Below are 16,014 nucleotides of genomic sequence, written 5' to 3'. Positions count from 1 at the left end.
GTACCACAACACATGGTCATACCCATGTTTTGCAAGAATGGCTCGGGTAGGAATTTACTGCCACTAATTTCACACTTGGCTTTCAACTGCCAAGTTAGCTGGCCTGTGATGCAGTGTCACCCCCCCTGCAAACTGCAGCAATTGCAGGAAAAGAAAATCCCAGGCAACGTATTTATGATCCAAACCAGAACATTCTTTCCTAATAATACATTGGTATCAGATGTCTTGAAGGTCTGTGGATTCGGAGCAACTAGTGTGGTATCCCACTGGAAAGCACAGGCTGTCCCGGCTGCTGTAGGAGCAGTATGTCTCCATGTCCTAGCACCAGGGTGTTTCATGGTCTGCTCATAGTGTTGGGCTCCAGCTAACTTGCACCTGCATCTCTGGCCCCATTTGCCAGAGGTGGAATCTAAGTTTAGCAGTACAAGAAGTGTGGGCAAAAAAAAAAACCTGCCAGCTTCACTGGGCTGTTTCATCTAGGAGCACAAGTTTGTAAGCCAAAGCCATTCATTTCAGAAGTTCACACAAAGGCGGGGTCAGGGGGAGGGAAATATTCTGAAAACACTGGCAGCACACCTTTGCTCCTTTTCCCCAGGGAAGGCTGGTCTTGTTCTGGTGGTTAGATCAGAATATGTTAGAAGTGAGCAGGCCCGCAATGGTTCAGCAGAGTTTGCCTATATTTCAAGGTGGTTGTGAGTTTAATCATTAGTTTAGAAAATAATTTGGTTAAACTGAGTAAACCTCTCAGCAAAGCATTTTTCCTAGTATAGTGGTGCTTCTTATGAAGTTTAAAAGAACCCTTATAAGGCATAAGTGCATGCCTATATATTGAATGTGATTTGGCACTGTACATGTTTCTAGAGTTAAGAGCTGACTCCCTCCATTGGTACAACCCTCCCAAAGCATGCAAAAGCCTTCAAGTTGCTGTCTCTGATGAATGGACTTATTAAGTACTAGAGGTGTGAATGTGATGTCATCTGTCTAAGAGGAGAGACATGGAAACTGAAGCTCCCAGAGATGGGAGCTGTGAACTGTATTTGGTGTCATGGTCCAGTTACATGCTCACTTTCAAACAACTGTGAGATAAGCCATATGGCTCATCAGACCCCATTCTGCCTGCATAAGCTAAGGTGGTGGTGGTGCTGGTAGTGAAATAAAGCATTGCAAATTTATCCTGGTGTCTTTCTTCACTGAAGAGGACTTTGGAGGAAAAGGAACAGAAATAAAGCTTGCAGTTGCTTTCTCATTTAATATTGTTTATGAACTTTGTGAGATCAGAGGGTCATGGGGAGTATCTTGCTAGTGATGTGTAATGGTTTGAAAATAAACACCAGGGGTGGCTCCAGCTGCCTTTGATCTAATTAAATGGCTATTTTGTATATTCGCTTTAACTTACTTTAAAATTAGGCAAATAGCATACAGGAATGCTTCTCTGTGTGCTAGATGCTTAAACTTCCAACTGTGTATTCAGGACCAAACAAAAAGAAAATAGGTCTCTTTCACAGAGGTTATCATTTGGTGGATGTACAATAAAAAGGAGATATGAAATGCTGTGGGGAAAAGGGACTGACTTTCTACCTTATCCCACAATTTAAACATTTAAAATTTTTATTGATAGCCTGAATATGTTGATTTCACTCAGTATATTTTGCTTTCCATGATCTCTCTGAAGTCTTCTTTTGAAGTGGGACTTCTTAAGTTGAAAATTATGAGCCATTAGTTTACAAGGATGGGCAAGTAATTAAAGCCGCAGCAAGCCTTTTTCAGAGTACACTGGCCAGAAATTGTAGGGTGTTGCAGAAAGCTCAGCAGACATTTTGCTTTACTGCAGGGGTGGCTGATCTTCATGGTCCTGTGGCATCCTGATGAGCTCTTGTGGTCACTGGACAAAGGCTGCCATTTCTTCAGGTTGTACCTAGTGGACCAGCCATTCACTATTGCAGCTCTGCCTGCTGGCTTCTCCTGCATTGAGAGGGGAGGGCTGCCCGGTGCTCTCCAAACCATCCCAGCTTGCCTACTGGTGTAGCCTGTTTTCAGGAGCCAACAGTGTGGCCTGGCTGATACCTCCAGGAAAGTCTGAGTCTGGCAACCTGAGTGTAACCACAGAGGCAGAGTCCAATACAAAATTTTCAGGAAGACTGTAGGAATCCAGGGCATCCCTCTGGTTGCCCTGGAAGGTCTGGAACCCTGGCAAGGGGTCAGGAGCCCCCCTGTACAGAGCCCTGAGAGACACTGTCTTTGATCTTTGACCATGAAAAAGAGTTTTCAATCTTACAGGATGAATTACAACCTCTGAGTGTTTGCGGTAAGTAGTAATTAGTGTGGCACGGGTGCAAAAGTAGAATTTTAGGATTCTAAATAAGGAGTTCAAAGGGGGCAAGACGGAGGAAATTGGGCGTGCCTTGTCCCTTTTCTTCTTCATGCCCTCCATGTTTCACTGTGGTCTTGGCATTTTTCTATTGGTTTAGGCTGGGGACACACTTTCTACCATCTCGGGAGCATTTAAATATCACAGATCCTGACAAAATACTTTTCCACTTCATAACAACCTTGAAAGTAAACATGCATCATTCTTAACAAGCCAGTCCCTCTTTGAGGCTTGTGAATACAAGAGTTTAGGTTATTTCACCAGAGAAGGAACTGTGTGTGATAAATTAGTCCCTTCCTACATGGGCAGCTGGGAATATTTGGTGCTTTTGTGCAGCATCCATTGTCCTCACATTTAGGCACAGCATGCATTATGCTAAGAAGTGGCGTGGCACTTGTTTTTCTTTTCTTGACTCATCTCTACCTGGCATCACTTCTCTGAGTGATGTCATCAGTACTGGAAGGTGATTTGTGGTGTTTAATGAGCAGGCTTTTGCTGGGGGCAATGCAGAGCATAGTACACATCAGTCTCCTGGAGCATTCCTTAAAAGTAAATTACGTGGGCAAGCTGATGACCAGGTTGATGCATAATCACTGAGCAGGCCAGGAGGAGGAACACAGAAATACTTCATGGTAGCAAGACAGCATCTAGGACACCCACCATGTTTCTATCTCCAAGGATACTGAGGTGGAAGTTGTATGTTGCTGCAGTGCCATATCTCTCCAGATGTGATGGAGAGCAGGTTCATGCCCCATGTCTTTGAAGGATGGAAACTCTGAGCTTTCTTTGCCAATAAAGCTGTGCCTGATAGCTTCTGGCACAGGACATGGACGAGACATTTAATTATGAGTCTGTTCTGTACTCTAAATTGGAAGATCTTTTTCTGAATAATTTCTTTCTTTTTTTTTAATATTATGTAAAACTGTATTTTATATAGTTATACATCCTTTGCTTCACAAAGCTCTTCAGCATATGAAGTCTCTCCAAGGAGACTTGTTAGCCTTGTTGCTACTTTCTCATGAGTGGCTGGAAAACCTTGTTGGATATCTGATAACATGTCCAATGTCTGATAAAGAGGGCTGATTTTTAAAAATCCATTTTTTGTCCTGATTTACTGTTTTTTCAGACTTTGAAGATCTCAGTCATATATTGGGGGTTGAAACTAGATGATATAGAAGGTCTCTTCCAACCCAAACCATTCTATGATTCTATGGTATTGTGGTCTACTTTGTGTCATTTGGGTTTATACCACATATGTACATAATTTTTTGGTGACAGAGAATGTAAGTGGCAGCAGCGTTTTAGTGGGAAAGAAAAGGGAAGCTCCTGCTCTTTTCTTTTGGCTGCCTGCAATAACAAAGCACAGTTTGTCATTCCCTAATCACAAGCAGATGTTTGTGTGACTCAGAAGTTTCAGTTTACATACCTTCTTTCTTCAGAGATGTTTTCTGTGGACAACATCTTCTTTCTGAAATTACTAAGAGGTTATAAGAGTCAAAACTGAGCCTTCAAAGGACAGGGAGAGTGAATGTTGCATTATCCTCTGTCTGAAGTGAAAATCCAGCTATGTTTAAATAACAAGGGTGTCAGACTTCATGTCCACCTGTGAGGTGCTGAACTTAACACTCAGTTTTTCTCATCTTCTGTTTGTTTTTTATTTTTTTTTAAAGTTGGGCTTCCTTATAAAAGTTAATATATAGGTTGATATGTTTGTGTGCATGTATGATAAAACCAGGGCTATTTCCTAAATCAATGACCAGTCCTTCTTCAGACACAGGAAACATCTAGAAATCAGTGGAGGATTTGCTCTTCTTGATGTTAAACCAGTGCAGTTCTCTGTCCAGATATAAAATTAAATACAAGGAACCCGATTATTTCCTTGAAAAATGCACCAGCATAAGATTTGCATAAAACTCTAATGACAGTTTTCTGTGTACCATTCAAACAGAGCCAATGAAGAAGTCATGTCATTTTACCCTGATGTATTAGATACTTAACATATAAAAACAATTATTTACTTGATTGTTTCACATTTATTTCACTAATATCATTGTTCATTTTACACTGAGTTCTGGATTTACACATTTATTGAAAAATGAGAAAATTACTTCCATAACTTACTCCAGGTTATGTTTTTCATTAGATATGTACCATTACCTTTGTAATGGTATAATATCAAAACAAAACTCCAAGCCTTGTATAATTTAATTTTCAAGCCTTGCTTATTATTAGTTTTGTTACACACTGATTTTCAGGAGCAATTTATTTCAACTAATTTGTCATCTCAAAGATTTAAGATCACTGTATTCTATTTAAATTTATCTGAGTAAGAAAAATTACAACAACTTACTTCTTCTGGCGCAAGGCTTTTAGATGTTTTCACCCTCAAAATGCAAAAGAGGAGCCCAACAAGATAGGCTGAGAGTAAACAACTAGTTTTATTCATCCATTTTATATGTGTACTGGGTTTTTAGGTAGAGCAGAGCTGTTCCATTGTAATTTAGAAGATGTTGAGCTCAAGCAAGTACCTTAGGAAGAACTTCTTTCCTATATATAAAGGATTTATTTCTCCCTAGCCCTGCTGCCTGATTGGCCTGAAATCAGCCAAAGTAATTATCACTGAGACATTGACCAGGCTTGAAGCCTTGGGGCTGAAAACAGTGGCAGTTTGGAGCTGGACAGGGGAGCAATTACATCCCTCAGATGGGTGGAATAGATGGCTGAGGTTGTTAGCAACATCAACAATCCAGCTTCTATCTGCTGCCACCCTTCAGTGGAGCCCATGCAAGCTGTGAGCTACTGCAGAGAGTCTGACATGTGGCAGCTGAAGGGGTCATAGTAACTCGGTCATCTGAATCCTGAGACCATGCTCCTCCCTGAGACTGAAAAGTCCTTGAAGACTTTTCTCTTGCAAGCTCCCTGGTAGAAGCTTCCTACAACTTCTCTCAATAGCAAGAAAACTGGTGGAGTTTGAAAACTCTACTACAGTTTGCTCACTGATAGATCTAAGGCAGCATTTGGCACCACACTTCAATGGGGCACCTATGATAAAATGTCAGCTGGGCTACACTGCTGTGTGTCAGCTGTGCATTGCTGCTCTTAAATGCTTCAACAGTCTGCAATGGCTGCAAGATCAAGCTGAAAATTTGGCACCCAACCTACACTTATACAAGGAGATGTTCAAAATTATAGCTTGTGGTCTGGCCATGTCCAGAGCTGACTAGGACTGTGAAAGTCATTGTGAAAGCTGAGCCAAGGATAGCAACTCTGGGGTAAGAGGTTGAGGACACTCCCAATTTCAAGTAGAGACATGTCTGTTTCCTAGTCTATGTAGACCTTGATACTACAGCACTTCAAGCTTTTGGTCATGGGTCTAGATGGCTCCTCTTAGCACTTAACTGTTATTTTGGCTTTATTGTGTTGAGATCAGGTTTGCTTTTGATTTTATAACAAAATCCCCAGGGCAGAGTTTGCCAATAGAGGACTGTGCTTGCTGGCTGAGTTCATGTCATTTGGAGAGCTGATGCAGCCTCCTACCAGAAAACCTCCTGCATCCTTATTAAAAGGATGCTGCTTACACAGACACATGGTAAAGCCACGTGGGTAAAGCCAGAGCAGCAAAGGATGTGCTGTGCTGGAGGTTTGGTGTGATCACATGCTCACACCATATTGCACTACCCAAATTCAAATTAACTGTGAGTATAAAATGAAATAGTTAGTAACTATGTGATTTTACAAGTATGATTTTCCTGGGGCTCATGTACTTGCAGTGCACATACGCAAACTATCTTTAAACAACCTTGCTCGAGTATCAGATGCTCCTCAGCATTAGTTGTGCCAAATATTGCACATGGTAATTTTGGACAGTTTCTGGCAGCTTAAACTGACCCTTGTGGAGTTCCACTTTCATAAGACCAGACTGGCTTTTATCTCATATGTTAGAGGCAATCTTGCAGCTATCTGCTGCTATCAGCAACATAGGAATATTAACACACTTATATTGATCAAGCTTCACATTCTGTACCTGGATAGGAGATAGGTAGAAGCTGTTGGCCCTTCAAAACTTGATTTTTATTGTCAATGAGTTCTCCCCAGTTTGAATCTCCAACCTTGGGACAGCAGACTCCAGCTGTCAGGATGGAGACCCAACTGGCTGACTCCAGGTAGACTCATCTGCTCCAAACCTCCCTTTCTGATCATCACTGCGGTTCTTGCAGCAGTGCAAGGGTGAGTGTCTCAGCAACCTTCATTGCTGAAATGTCTTGAGGTCCAGTGAAAAATGGATTAATTTTTGTTTGTGTTAGTTGAATTTCTAATGGGAAGGAGCTTCACCAAACCCTCTTTTCTAATGTACACTTTTCACCTGCTAGAAAGTTATCTGCAGAATGCCACCATTTTGTGCTGCAGAGAGTGGAGGATCTCCCTGCCACCAGCTTGTTTTGCTTTGGTCTGCTTTGTGCAAGATGTAGCAGACCAATTCAAAGACTTTTATCTCCATGGTGCCATACCAATTTGTGTTACGCAATGGGCTTTCTGTTAAACTGCTGCGCTTCATTCATGCTAAAAAAACTGTTGGGAGGTCTGTAATTGAGGTGAGCCAGCAATCCTACCCATAAGCCCTGCCACACCTAAACCTCCTGTGTCTGGGAAGTTAGTTGTTGCTTCCCTCATTATTGCAGGTCCTCAAAAACTTTTCTCTTGTAAACTCCATCATAACACACTATGGTCAAGAGAACAGGAGAATTACATTATGAAGTTTAAAGTTTTAATAAAGCTGAAGCCTGAGGCCTTCTACAAGAGATGCATGAGTTCTGTTTGGACTGTTCAAAAATATACCAGCAGAATTCTGTGTACAGGTTTTTTTAAGTTGTTGGGTTTTTTTACGATGAGCTGTGCAAAAGGGAGATGACTTTTTAAATCTTGAGCTATTTTTTATTTAAGTATTTTTCTACTCATGATTGATTTTATGAACTTACAGCCCCAGTGTAAGGTGGTAATTTTGAGCAGAAGTTCTGCAAGAGAAATTGGTTTGTATTGTGAACTTTGACAAGTCCTAAACTCCAGATGCTTTAAAGCATGTTCATGCATTATTACTGTTGTTGCAGTGTGATTTATTGCTGTAGAAAAATATCACAGTTGTAGATGTAACATCCAGTGGATGTTTGCACAAAGTATCAGCAAGTACTCTGGTCATTCTCTGATTGTATCTTTGAAGGTATTTTCTTTTGCTGTTTAAAAACTGATGCGTATCAGGGGCTTTGTGTATTGCAAGTAGGGATTTTATCACATCTGCAAATTCATTTAGGGAAGATGGTTGCTGTTGCTAATTGTAAATGAAAACCGGCAGAACCTTGGATTGTTTATTATTTTTGCTTTGTGCTGTTCAAGCATAGTTGCCCAGCAATTCCAATTCCTAATGAATAATATGAGGACTTGGGGATCTAATTCCATTTTAAGATGTGCAGAAAATTGAGAGTATTTCAGAGATTCAGGAATTCTCTTCAAGAAGCAGTGAAAAGTCTTAGGAATGCCAGACCAACAAACTTGCACTACAGAATACAGAATTATATACTTCCTGGTGAAGAGAAGTTTTTCATAAATGAGGAGAGGCTCAAGTGCTGCCAGGCAGACAGACTAGTTAATTGGTTTGTATGAGGCTGAGTGAAATGATGGTTGAAGAGGATGTTGACTGTAGACTGGTAACAAGTAAGTTATAAGGAGAGCATATGAAGTTACCGAAAAGGAATCCAGGTGCTTTTCCAAAAGGAAGTAAAAATTGCCCTCTTGTACACTATTCCTATCACGTGATTTCCTCTCTCCTCCTATCTACCATTGCATTTACAAATATTTCAGTGTCCAGCTGAAGCTGTTTTGCTCTACCGGAATTTCTACTGCAAATTCATTCCATGTCGGGAAACTAGTGAGGACTTTTGGACAGGGGCTTCCAGTTGTTTCCTCTGGAGAGAATTCTGCTTGCAGATGCCAAAATGTCTTAAGAGTCTTAAATCAGTATGATGCAACTGGATACAATGGAAGACTTGCATCAAAATTATGTTGCTCCAAGTCAAATGCTTGTTGTCAACATGCCCGTTGAAGCCCAGTGCATACCATGTAACACCATGCCACAACTGAAATTGCTATGGAAGACAAAAAAAGTAGCTGAATGGTTTATTTCAAAACTTCAAGAGAAATTAAAATTTGGATGTGTTTTTAATTCATTTTTAATCCATTTTTCCTCATTCCTAATTACAAACAACTCAGAAGAGTAAGTATTCCCTGAATATGAAGTGATGTTTTTTTATTTGATTGTATGAACCTGCAAAAATAAAAGCCTGTGAAAAAGAAATAAATATTTTAACTTACTTTAACTTTTCTCAGAAGTTTGGATTTTTACGTGTTTTAAATGTTAGAATTGGTATAAAGAGAATGGGATCAATCTCTCTAGGATTTACTTCCACAGTTATTTACCTAAAGTCTAATTGGTACTTACATGGATTTTCATGTTGTCTTATTGGCAAGATCAGACCTTTGAGTTCTCTTTTAACACACTGATGCTTTAATTTGACAGGACTATTATGTTATAAAATATATACCAAAGGCATATTTTATCATCTGTTCTGACTATATATGAATGCTAAATATACTGCATATGTATTGTATGTATGAAGCTATGGTTTATTTATACACACTACAGATAATACAGGTATCAATCTTTTGACATTAAAATGTTATTATAACTGTAATATAAGCTTACAGAATAGCAGTAGAATAATTATTAAATTGAACAATAAATGAATAATTATTATGTATGAACATAAGGAATGCATTTTTAGGGATTTTCAGGTTCTTGCTTATGTAGCTGTTAGAGCTGAATACTTCTGCAACTAGATAATTGACATTTTCCCTTCCAAAGTGAAGAAACAAATTTTCAACCAGTGGGACAAAGGACTTTTAAAAGGATGCTTGAATGCTTTCTGACTCGTTGCAAGAAGAACTGGTCTACAACTTGTCATTCTAAGGGAATGAAATATATAGTGTTGGAATATGGTTAATAAGTTACAAAATCAAAATTTGCTGTGGCTATGAAGAAGGAACACAAGAAAAAAGATAAAATGGAAATGCCTAAAAAGAGAAGAATATTGGGAAAGTCTGGAGGACCCAGAATCATGAGTGATGCAGTAATACATGAGAGCCTATTTACAAATAATAGAGAAATGCCATTTTGTCTACTTCTGGTTGTAAATGAATTATTGGAAGAAGGAGTGTAAGGGGAGAATGAGCCATTCAGTGATGAGGTTCATAGAGAGCTGTCCTCCTGCAAAATCTAGTCAGCTAAAAATAATTTAAGGTTTTTAAATGGGCATTGAGCAGGAAATTAAGTAATTCCCAGGCTGTGAAAACTTTCTGTCTGTGGAGTTTACTGATGTAAAAAGATTATAAGCCATAAATGAACTTTAGAAAGAACTTTGTTTGCTTCAGTAAAAAAATCATTATTCTAAAGAAAAATGTCTAAATTTTAGTAGTTTGGTAGACTGTGGTCTATTAAATATCTTCAGTTTTAGTATGTCCACCTCAAAAGACTCTGCAGGCTCCATGGAATAAAACAAGTCCTGGGAAATGTAAATCATGTATCCTACAGTATCCTTGTCTTGGAATCTTCCCAGAACAACTTCTGTGTTACATCAAATCAATTCACATCAAATGTGAATGGTAGCTGGGTACTACATTTTTGTTTAATCTATTTTACCTTTACAATTTTATTCCACTCATTTAATTTTTAAAATTTATCTTAATTCAAAACTGACTTTAGAAAAGAGGAATATATTCTAACTGTGAGCTGTCAATCCATTGAATCTGAAGCATTTACTGAGTATTGAAACATCTGTGGCCAAAAGTACTTCTTGTATCTTCTTGCAGGGTAAATTATCATCCCTGATAATAGGGTCTGCTGCTTGAGCTCAACCTGGATCTGTTCTCCTTGATTATTATTATTATCAGTGAATATCCCATTGTAGCTGTAAACTTGAGCTGCTCTGATAGAAGCAAAAGTGTCTTCAGTTTGACATGCTCTGTTGTGACATTTCTGTGTCACTGAAACATGGACACATTAGATTTCTTGTTTAAGTGAAGGTTATATCCTGGATCCTTTCCACACTTGATGTTTTGTTTTTGTGTATTTCTTTCTAAGTTGGCTCAGAAGGGCATGGATGCTTACCAAAACTTTTTTCTTCTGGGCTGGATGTTAAGAAATCTGTATGTGAAGCTCAGTTAATCCCTTTGATCCCTCTTTGCTGCTGCATCCATGAGACCTTATCCTAACCCTAGCACTGTGGCTGAGTTATCAAAAACCATCACATTGTCAGCCTCAGTCACTTTGCTGATCTTTGTGAAGAGAATACGATTCTGCAGGCATCTACAAAGCTGAATGGCAAGCACCAGGAGCATGTTGGGTATTGCATATGATTTTCTATATATCATACGTTATGTGAAAAGCGAAGACTCTATGTACCATATGAAGAAAGATTAGAAAGAAATGGTGATCAATAGCTGCCAGTCCTTACATGTGAATAGGGAAATTGAGAATAGCAAACCTGAGCTAGGTCTGGAATAGAAAAAGGGAACTGCACCTTTGTATTTTCTTGTGATTTGAAGAAAAAGGTAATGTTCTAAGATGAACTGAGTGGCTAGTTTTCAAAACAGAAACATGGGACACAGTAGCTTGAGAAAAAAACTGCTTTTCCAAAGCAGAGCATATTTTTTATCTTTGCTGGTCATTAGAAGTGCTTCTGAATACAAGCCGTTCATGGAGGAAGTCATGCTGGAATACTCTAAGCTGGTGATGATTTCAAACTTCACACAGCATGTAATAACTCTGAATAATTGGTAGGTATGTGGGCTTCAAGGACAGTGATATTTTTGTGCCTTTGCCTGTTTAATCACCGTGTTTTGTGATTAGAGAGTGCAGCCAAATAAGTGCTAGAATGCACAGCACTGGAACACGAATAATAGTACATAAGGTGATTTTAAAATACTTCTTCAATGTACAGCAGGGTTTAAAGCGAGTTAGGTGTGTGTAGCTGACAGGTCTTGTTTTTAGATACTGTCTCTTTCAAAAAAATTTTTTTCTGGTAGGTTTTTGGAGTCATTCTTATGGCAAGGACATGGAACAGTGGGTTCAGAGGTGCAGCCTGTATGCTGATAAGTAGTTACTAGAGCATGAAGAATGAATACCTGATTTTAGAAATGTGGTATGTGTTACATTTATACAAAGGGAAGCTTAAAAAAACATTAACTTTATTGCAGCATACACAGTGATAATGACACCAATAGTGAAATGCTGGTTTTGTACGTATAATTTATTGTGCTTTCTTTCATCCAGTGTTACAAATTAGGATCACTCATGTCAGGAGATTAAAACCTTTTTGTCTGTCTTTGATATCAAACTATTCTTTCCTAGTACCTTTTATCTTGCATAGCAGTGCTGAACTCCACAGCATCTTTGTCAGTTCAGTTGTGTTATTTGCAGCAATAATTTAATTTGTTTTAGAACTGATATTATTTAGTCATACTGTCATTTGCAACAACAGAGGCTCTTTAATGTCCTAAAAATGTTGAGAGGCTTTGGTGTTAGCTGAGTAAGCATATGAATAAGGGAGAAGAGAGAAGAATTTTGGGACCATAGTGAGCGTGCAAGATAGCTAAATTGGATAGAAAAAGAAAAAACCTATACAAGTCGAAGTGAGATTGTACATCAGAAAAACTACAGCAATCTACTGAAAATTAGTAGATGATAGTCATGAGAACCTTACAGTGAACCACAGGTACCAGCTTCCCTGAAGAACTGAAATAGGAACTTGGAGAAGCTTGTATAAGGTGTCCTCAGGGAATCTTCCATTTTTTCGCTATGATACCTTTAATCCTAGAATTGTCAAGCCACATGGAAAATAATAGGACTGAATAGTACAGTCAGTTAAAAGTTAGTATTTTTTTATCAAAAATATTATGTGTTTCTGGTTTTTCTGTACTTTTTAGGAATTGTACAAACTTTAAAACAAGTGAAGTCAAGCAGTGAATCTGTATTGCTGTTTCTTTTTAAATTTAAGACCATTTTCTCTGAGTAAGCAGACTCTATTCAGTAAAAGCAATTAATTTAAATACAATCTTTTTTAACAGATGATTCAACGAGAGGCAGAAGTAAAGAATAGGGTAACTGCTGTGGCATTGACAGACTCTGTTCACAATGTGTGGCATCAAGAAGTTGGGAAAACTATTCGAGAGTGGATGCGAGAGGTAAGGCCTTTTTTTTTAAAGAATTTGAGTATGTACATCTGTATGTGGCTGAATAAATGTCTTGGTGTGAAAGACAACACAATACAAAACAGTGGAGATCATGTATCCATACCAGCCACTTAAATAACCAAGATTAAAGCCATTTCTGAACTGCCAAGTTAGCTGTCAAAATACTAAGCACCAAGTCCAGTGTTTCTTCCTGATGCACAGCAAAATAGAGAAATGCCAAGGCATCCCATGCAGCGCCTGATACCTGGAGCAAAGTTCTGGGTGCACCCCGTGCTGCTGCTTTGATCTGGCAATAGTGGAAAAATCCTCTTTAAGCTCTTCGTGACTCAGTTTGATGATTTGCACAAATGTTTTTTTCTCAGCAGCTTTTTGATATGTAATTACTCCTGTCGGACTCGGAAGCTCTTATACTTAGGTATGAGGTTGCTGAGATTTTAAAAATCGTATTTTAGAGTGAGACCAACTAAACTACTGTTTATGAGTCTCATCCTTACCAGATCAGACCCATCTCTGCTTTCTGAATTTCCATGGCAGAACACTAAAACAATAGGTGCCCAAAGTGAATTTAAACTAGTCACATCCCAAACTTTCTTTTATACTTGACTTTTTCTCATGGATTTAGTGAAACTTCATGCATACAGTGCCTATTCCTGACTTTTATAGGCCGTGACTGATGGGAATAGAGGATCACCTGGGATGCAGCCTGACAGCTCTGACTTAAGTGTTAAAAATATAAAGAATGGTAACCCCTACAGGCTCTGTCAGAGAAATCCCCATTTTCTTTATGGGAAATCAAAACCTTAAATATGTGTTATATAGAAAACTGAAATTTTAAATCCTGTAATTTGAATCTGACAACTCCATTTTTCTTTAAGCATTTAGTCTGAATAAGAAAAGTGCATTACTTTTAATTTCATTTGCAGAAAGTAGATGTTAAAGAATAAGTTAAATAATTAATGGCCTAAAAAGTGGATGGAATGTCATAACTTACATTACCATTAAAAATCTCCTATAAGAAAGAAGAATTTTACATATGTGAAATGTGGCTGAGTGGTATTAAGTCTAGCATATCACCTGGATATCTCTTACTTTAATCAGGTTTAAGGCTAGTGGTAAAATGAATAATAATTAAAATATACACCTAATCGCTGCCTGTCTGTAGGGCTAATTGCTGTCATTGAAAGAATGAATTGTTAAAATAAAGTAATTCTTCATTTGAGCTATCTCTCCTGTATCACTGGTCGCATATTTTTAGTACCTATAGATGTCATGATTTTTGAATTTATTAGGAGCTGTGATGAATGATAAAACAAATCATCCATTTACATATCTTGACACTGCTTTCGAGAATACTTATTTCTTACAGGCAACTGTCACATTGTATATAAAAGATAGTTAATTGTGTGCTAATCTTCTGTATTATCTCCAGCTCTCTGATGTAGTGTTCTATCAGTAGTTAATATTAATTTTACTTATTTCAAATGATTGTAATACTTCATAAAAATTCTACTTCTTTTGTAATTCCTTACATTTGCAATTTCCCATTCAGCTGTTAATTAAAATTACACATGCAAACCATAAAATTATAATGCTTTACTACATTAAATCTTAAAACCTTCATGAAATACTTCAATTTTTGAACAGTTTTTTACTAAATATGTTATATTACTGGATAGGGTATTTGTTTTTCTCCTTTTCCATTGAGTTCAATAGTTTCATTGATCTACTGTTTCTTACAAAAATCTGCCATGCTTTGTGAACTTCACTTTCTAATCTCATACAGCAACCCTTCCTTTATGTTGTCCCTGCTCTCCCTGGTCCCAGAACAGTAGGGTTGCCTTGACAAATCTATTCAAAAGCCATTCCTTGCCCTTTATTGGTGGGGACTGAAGTCTTTGAAATTCTCTCCTCACTGCAACACAGCTGACATCTTCTTCCAGACAGAATGAATTAAGGAAATACAATAAGATACTTTATCTACCAGTCAAGGATCTTTCCACAGTGAGGACAGACTCCATGGTGCACAACTAGGGCAGCAAGCATCTACAAATACACAATATATGCTGTTTACCAGAAGAGAATTTGTCCATTTTCACTGTCATTAACTGATGGTATTTTTTTAGAAATCTGTCTGAAAATGGATTGGGTCTTTCCAAAAGGTTGCACATTTTTTTACCTTTTCCTCTTAATGAAGTTAATCAGGTTTTCAGAAAGGAAAAACTCAGATTTTTAATAGAACAAGCTACATGGATCTTGTTGTTCAGCTGGTAATCTTATTAAAAATGTAGTTGCTTTATAATTAAATCTTCAGTTCAGTAGATTTGGTGTAGCTTCATCATAGTTTATTGAAAGCATATAATTTAATACTTCAGTTTATAAACTACTCTGATTAGATAGCATTCGAAACAAAACATTTAGAAAATTCATGGTGAATTCATCCTTCTCAGAGGTTCAGGAATGAAAGGTAAATGTAAAGGCTTTGTGAATATAATTCCCCAGAGAACAGTATTTGCCTTTTTTTAATGTTCACTCACATTCATCTCAGCTATATTTCCAATTATTTGAATATTAATATTCTAAATTGATGGTTTCTGTTTAGTTATAATACATTGTTTCATATTTTCATGAATGTTCCTTCCATAGTGTACACCATCAAAATACCCTGAAAAATTCTGATTTCTTAATGTTAGCAAATGAGCAGGCTCAGTGTTTATATCAACACCAACTCAGAAAATCTTAAAGCTTGTAGTGGGTAGTTCAGGCACTTGCTGGTCCAAGCACCTACTCAAGTCCACTGGCACTCAAATAAGCACTTAAAAAACATGATACTTCAGCACATTACAAATCGGCTGAATTATGTTCTTACCTACTTAGTATGAAATTACAGTATTTCATCCTCAGTAAGCGTAAGTTAGTGTAGTGTACTGTTCAGTTGTTATTGTGACTGCTATGTAAATTCGTTTGAGTATTTTGATGTGATCATTGTCTTCACTTACAACATCTGCATTTATTTTTGCTCTGAGTTTTTGACTTATGCCAAGAATTGCCTGCCTACTCTTACAGAACTGCTGTAACTGGGTGTCCAGCTCCGAACCCCTGGACACATCGGTGGAGTCCATGCTGCCAGACTGTCCCCGTGTCTCTGCAGGTACACCCATTTGTTTGCAGTAAGCCAGTGTCCATGTTTATACCCAGAAGCAACTTGTTCATTTAAAAATGCATTTGGTTCTGACTGCATTTTAACCTTTCTACAGCCAGATGTGGCTGAAAGCATATGGCTTCTGATATTTTATGCAGGCCACTCTTTTTTTTTTTTTTTTAAACTTGCGTGGGATTTAAGTTGTCTA

The 16,014-nt window shown here is 37.9% G+C and overlaps 1 protein-coding gene across 7 annotated transcripts in view; it reads left to right on the top strand.

Moving 5' to 3' along the window:
* FAM172A (family with sequence similarity 172 member A) overlaps positions 1 to 16,014 on the top strand; it is a 264,470-nt gene that overhangs the window by 182,196 nt on the left and 66,260 nt on the right. For all 7 annotated transcript variants that reach the window (XM_054003613.1, XM_054003615.1, XM_054003614.1 and 4 more), the window contains 2 exons: positions 12,542 to 12,658; positions 15,731 to 15,815. In XM_054003613.1, coding sequence (XP_053859588.1) covers positions 12,542 to 12,658; positions 15,731 to 15,815 — 202 coding nt within the window. The remainder of the gene's footprint in view (positions 1 to 12,541; positions 12,659 to 15,730; positions 15,816 to 16,014) is intronic.

This window comes from Vidua macroura, chromosome Z, assembly GCF_024509145.1.
Source record: "Vidua macroura isolate BioBank_ID:100142 chromosome Z, ASM2450914v1, whole genome shotgun sequence".
NCBI lineage: Eukaryota > Metazoa > Chordata > Aves > Passeriformes > Viduidae > Vidua > Vidua macroura.
The sequence above is the reverse complement of the archived record's forward strand: the minus strand, read 5'-3'. Positions and strand labels throughout refer to the sequence as shown.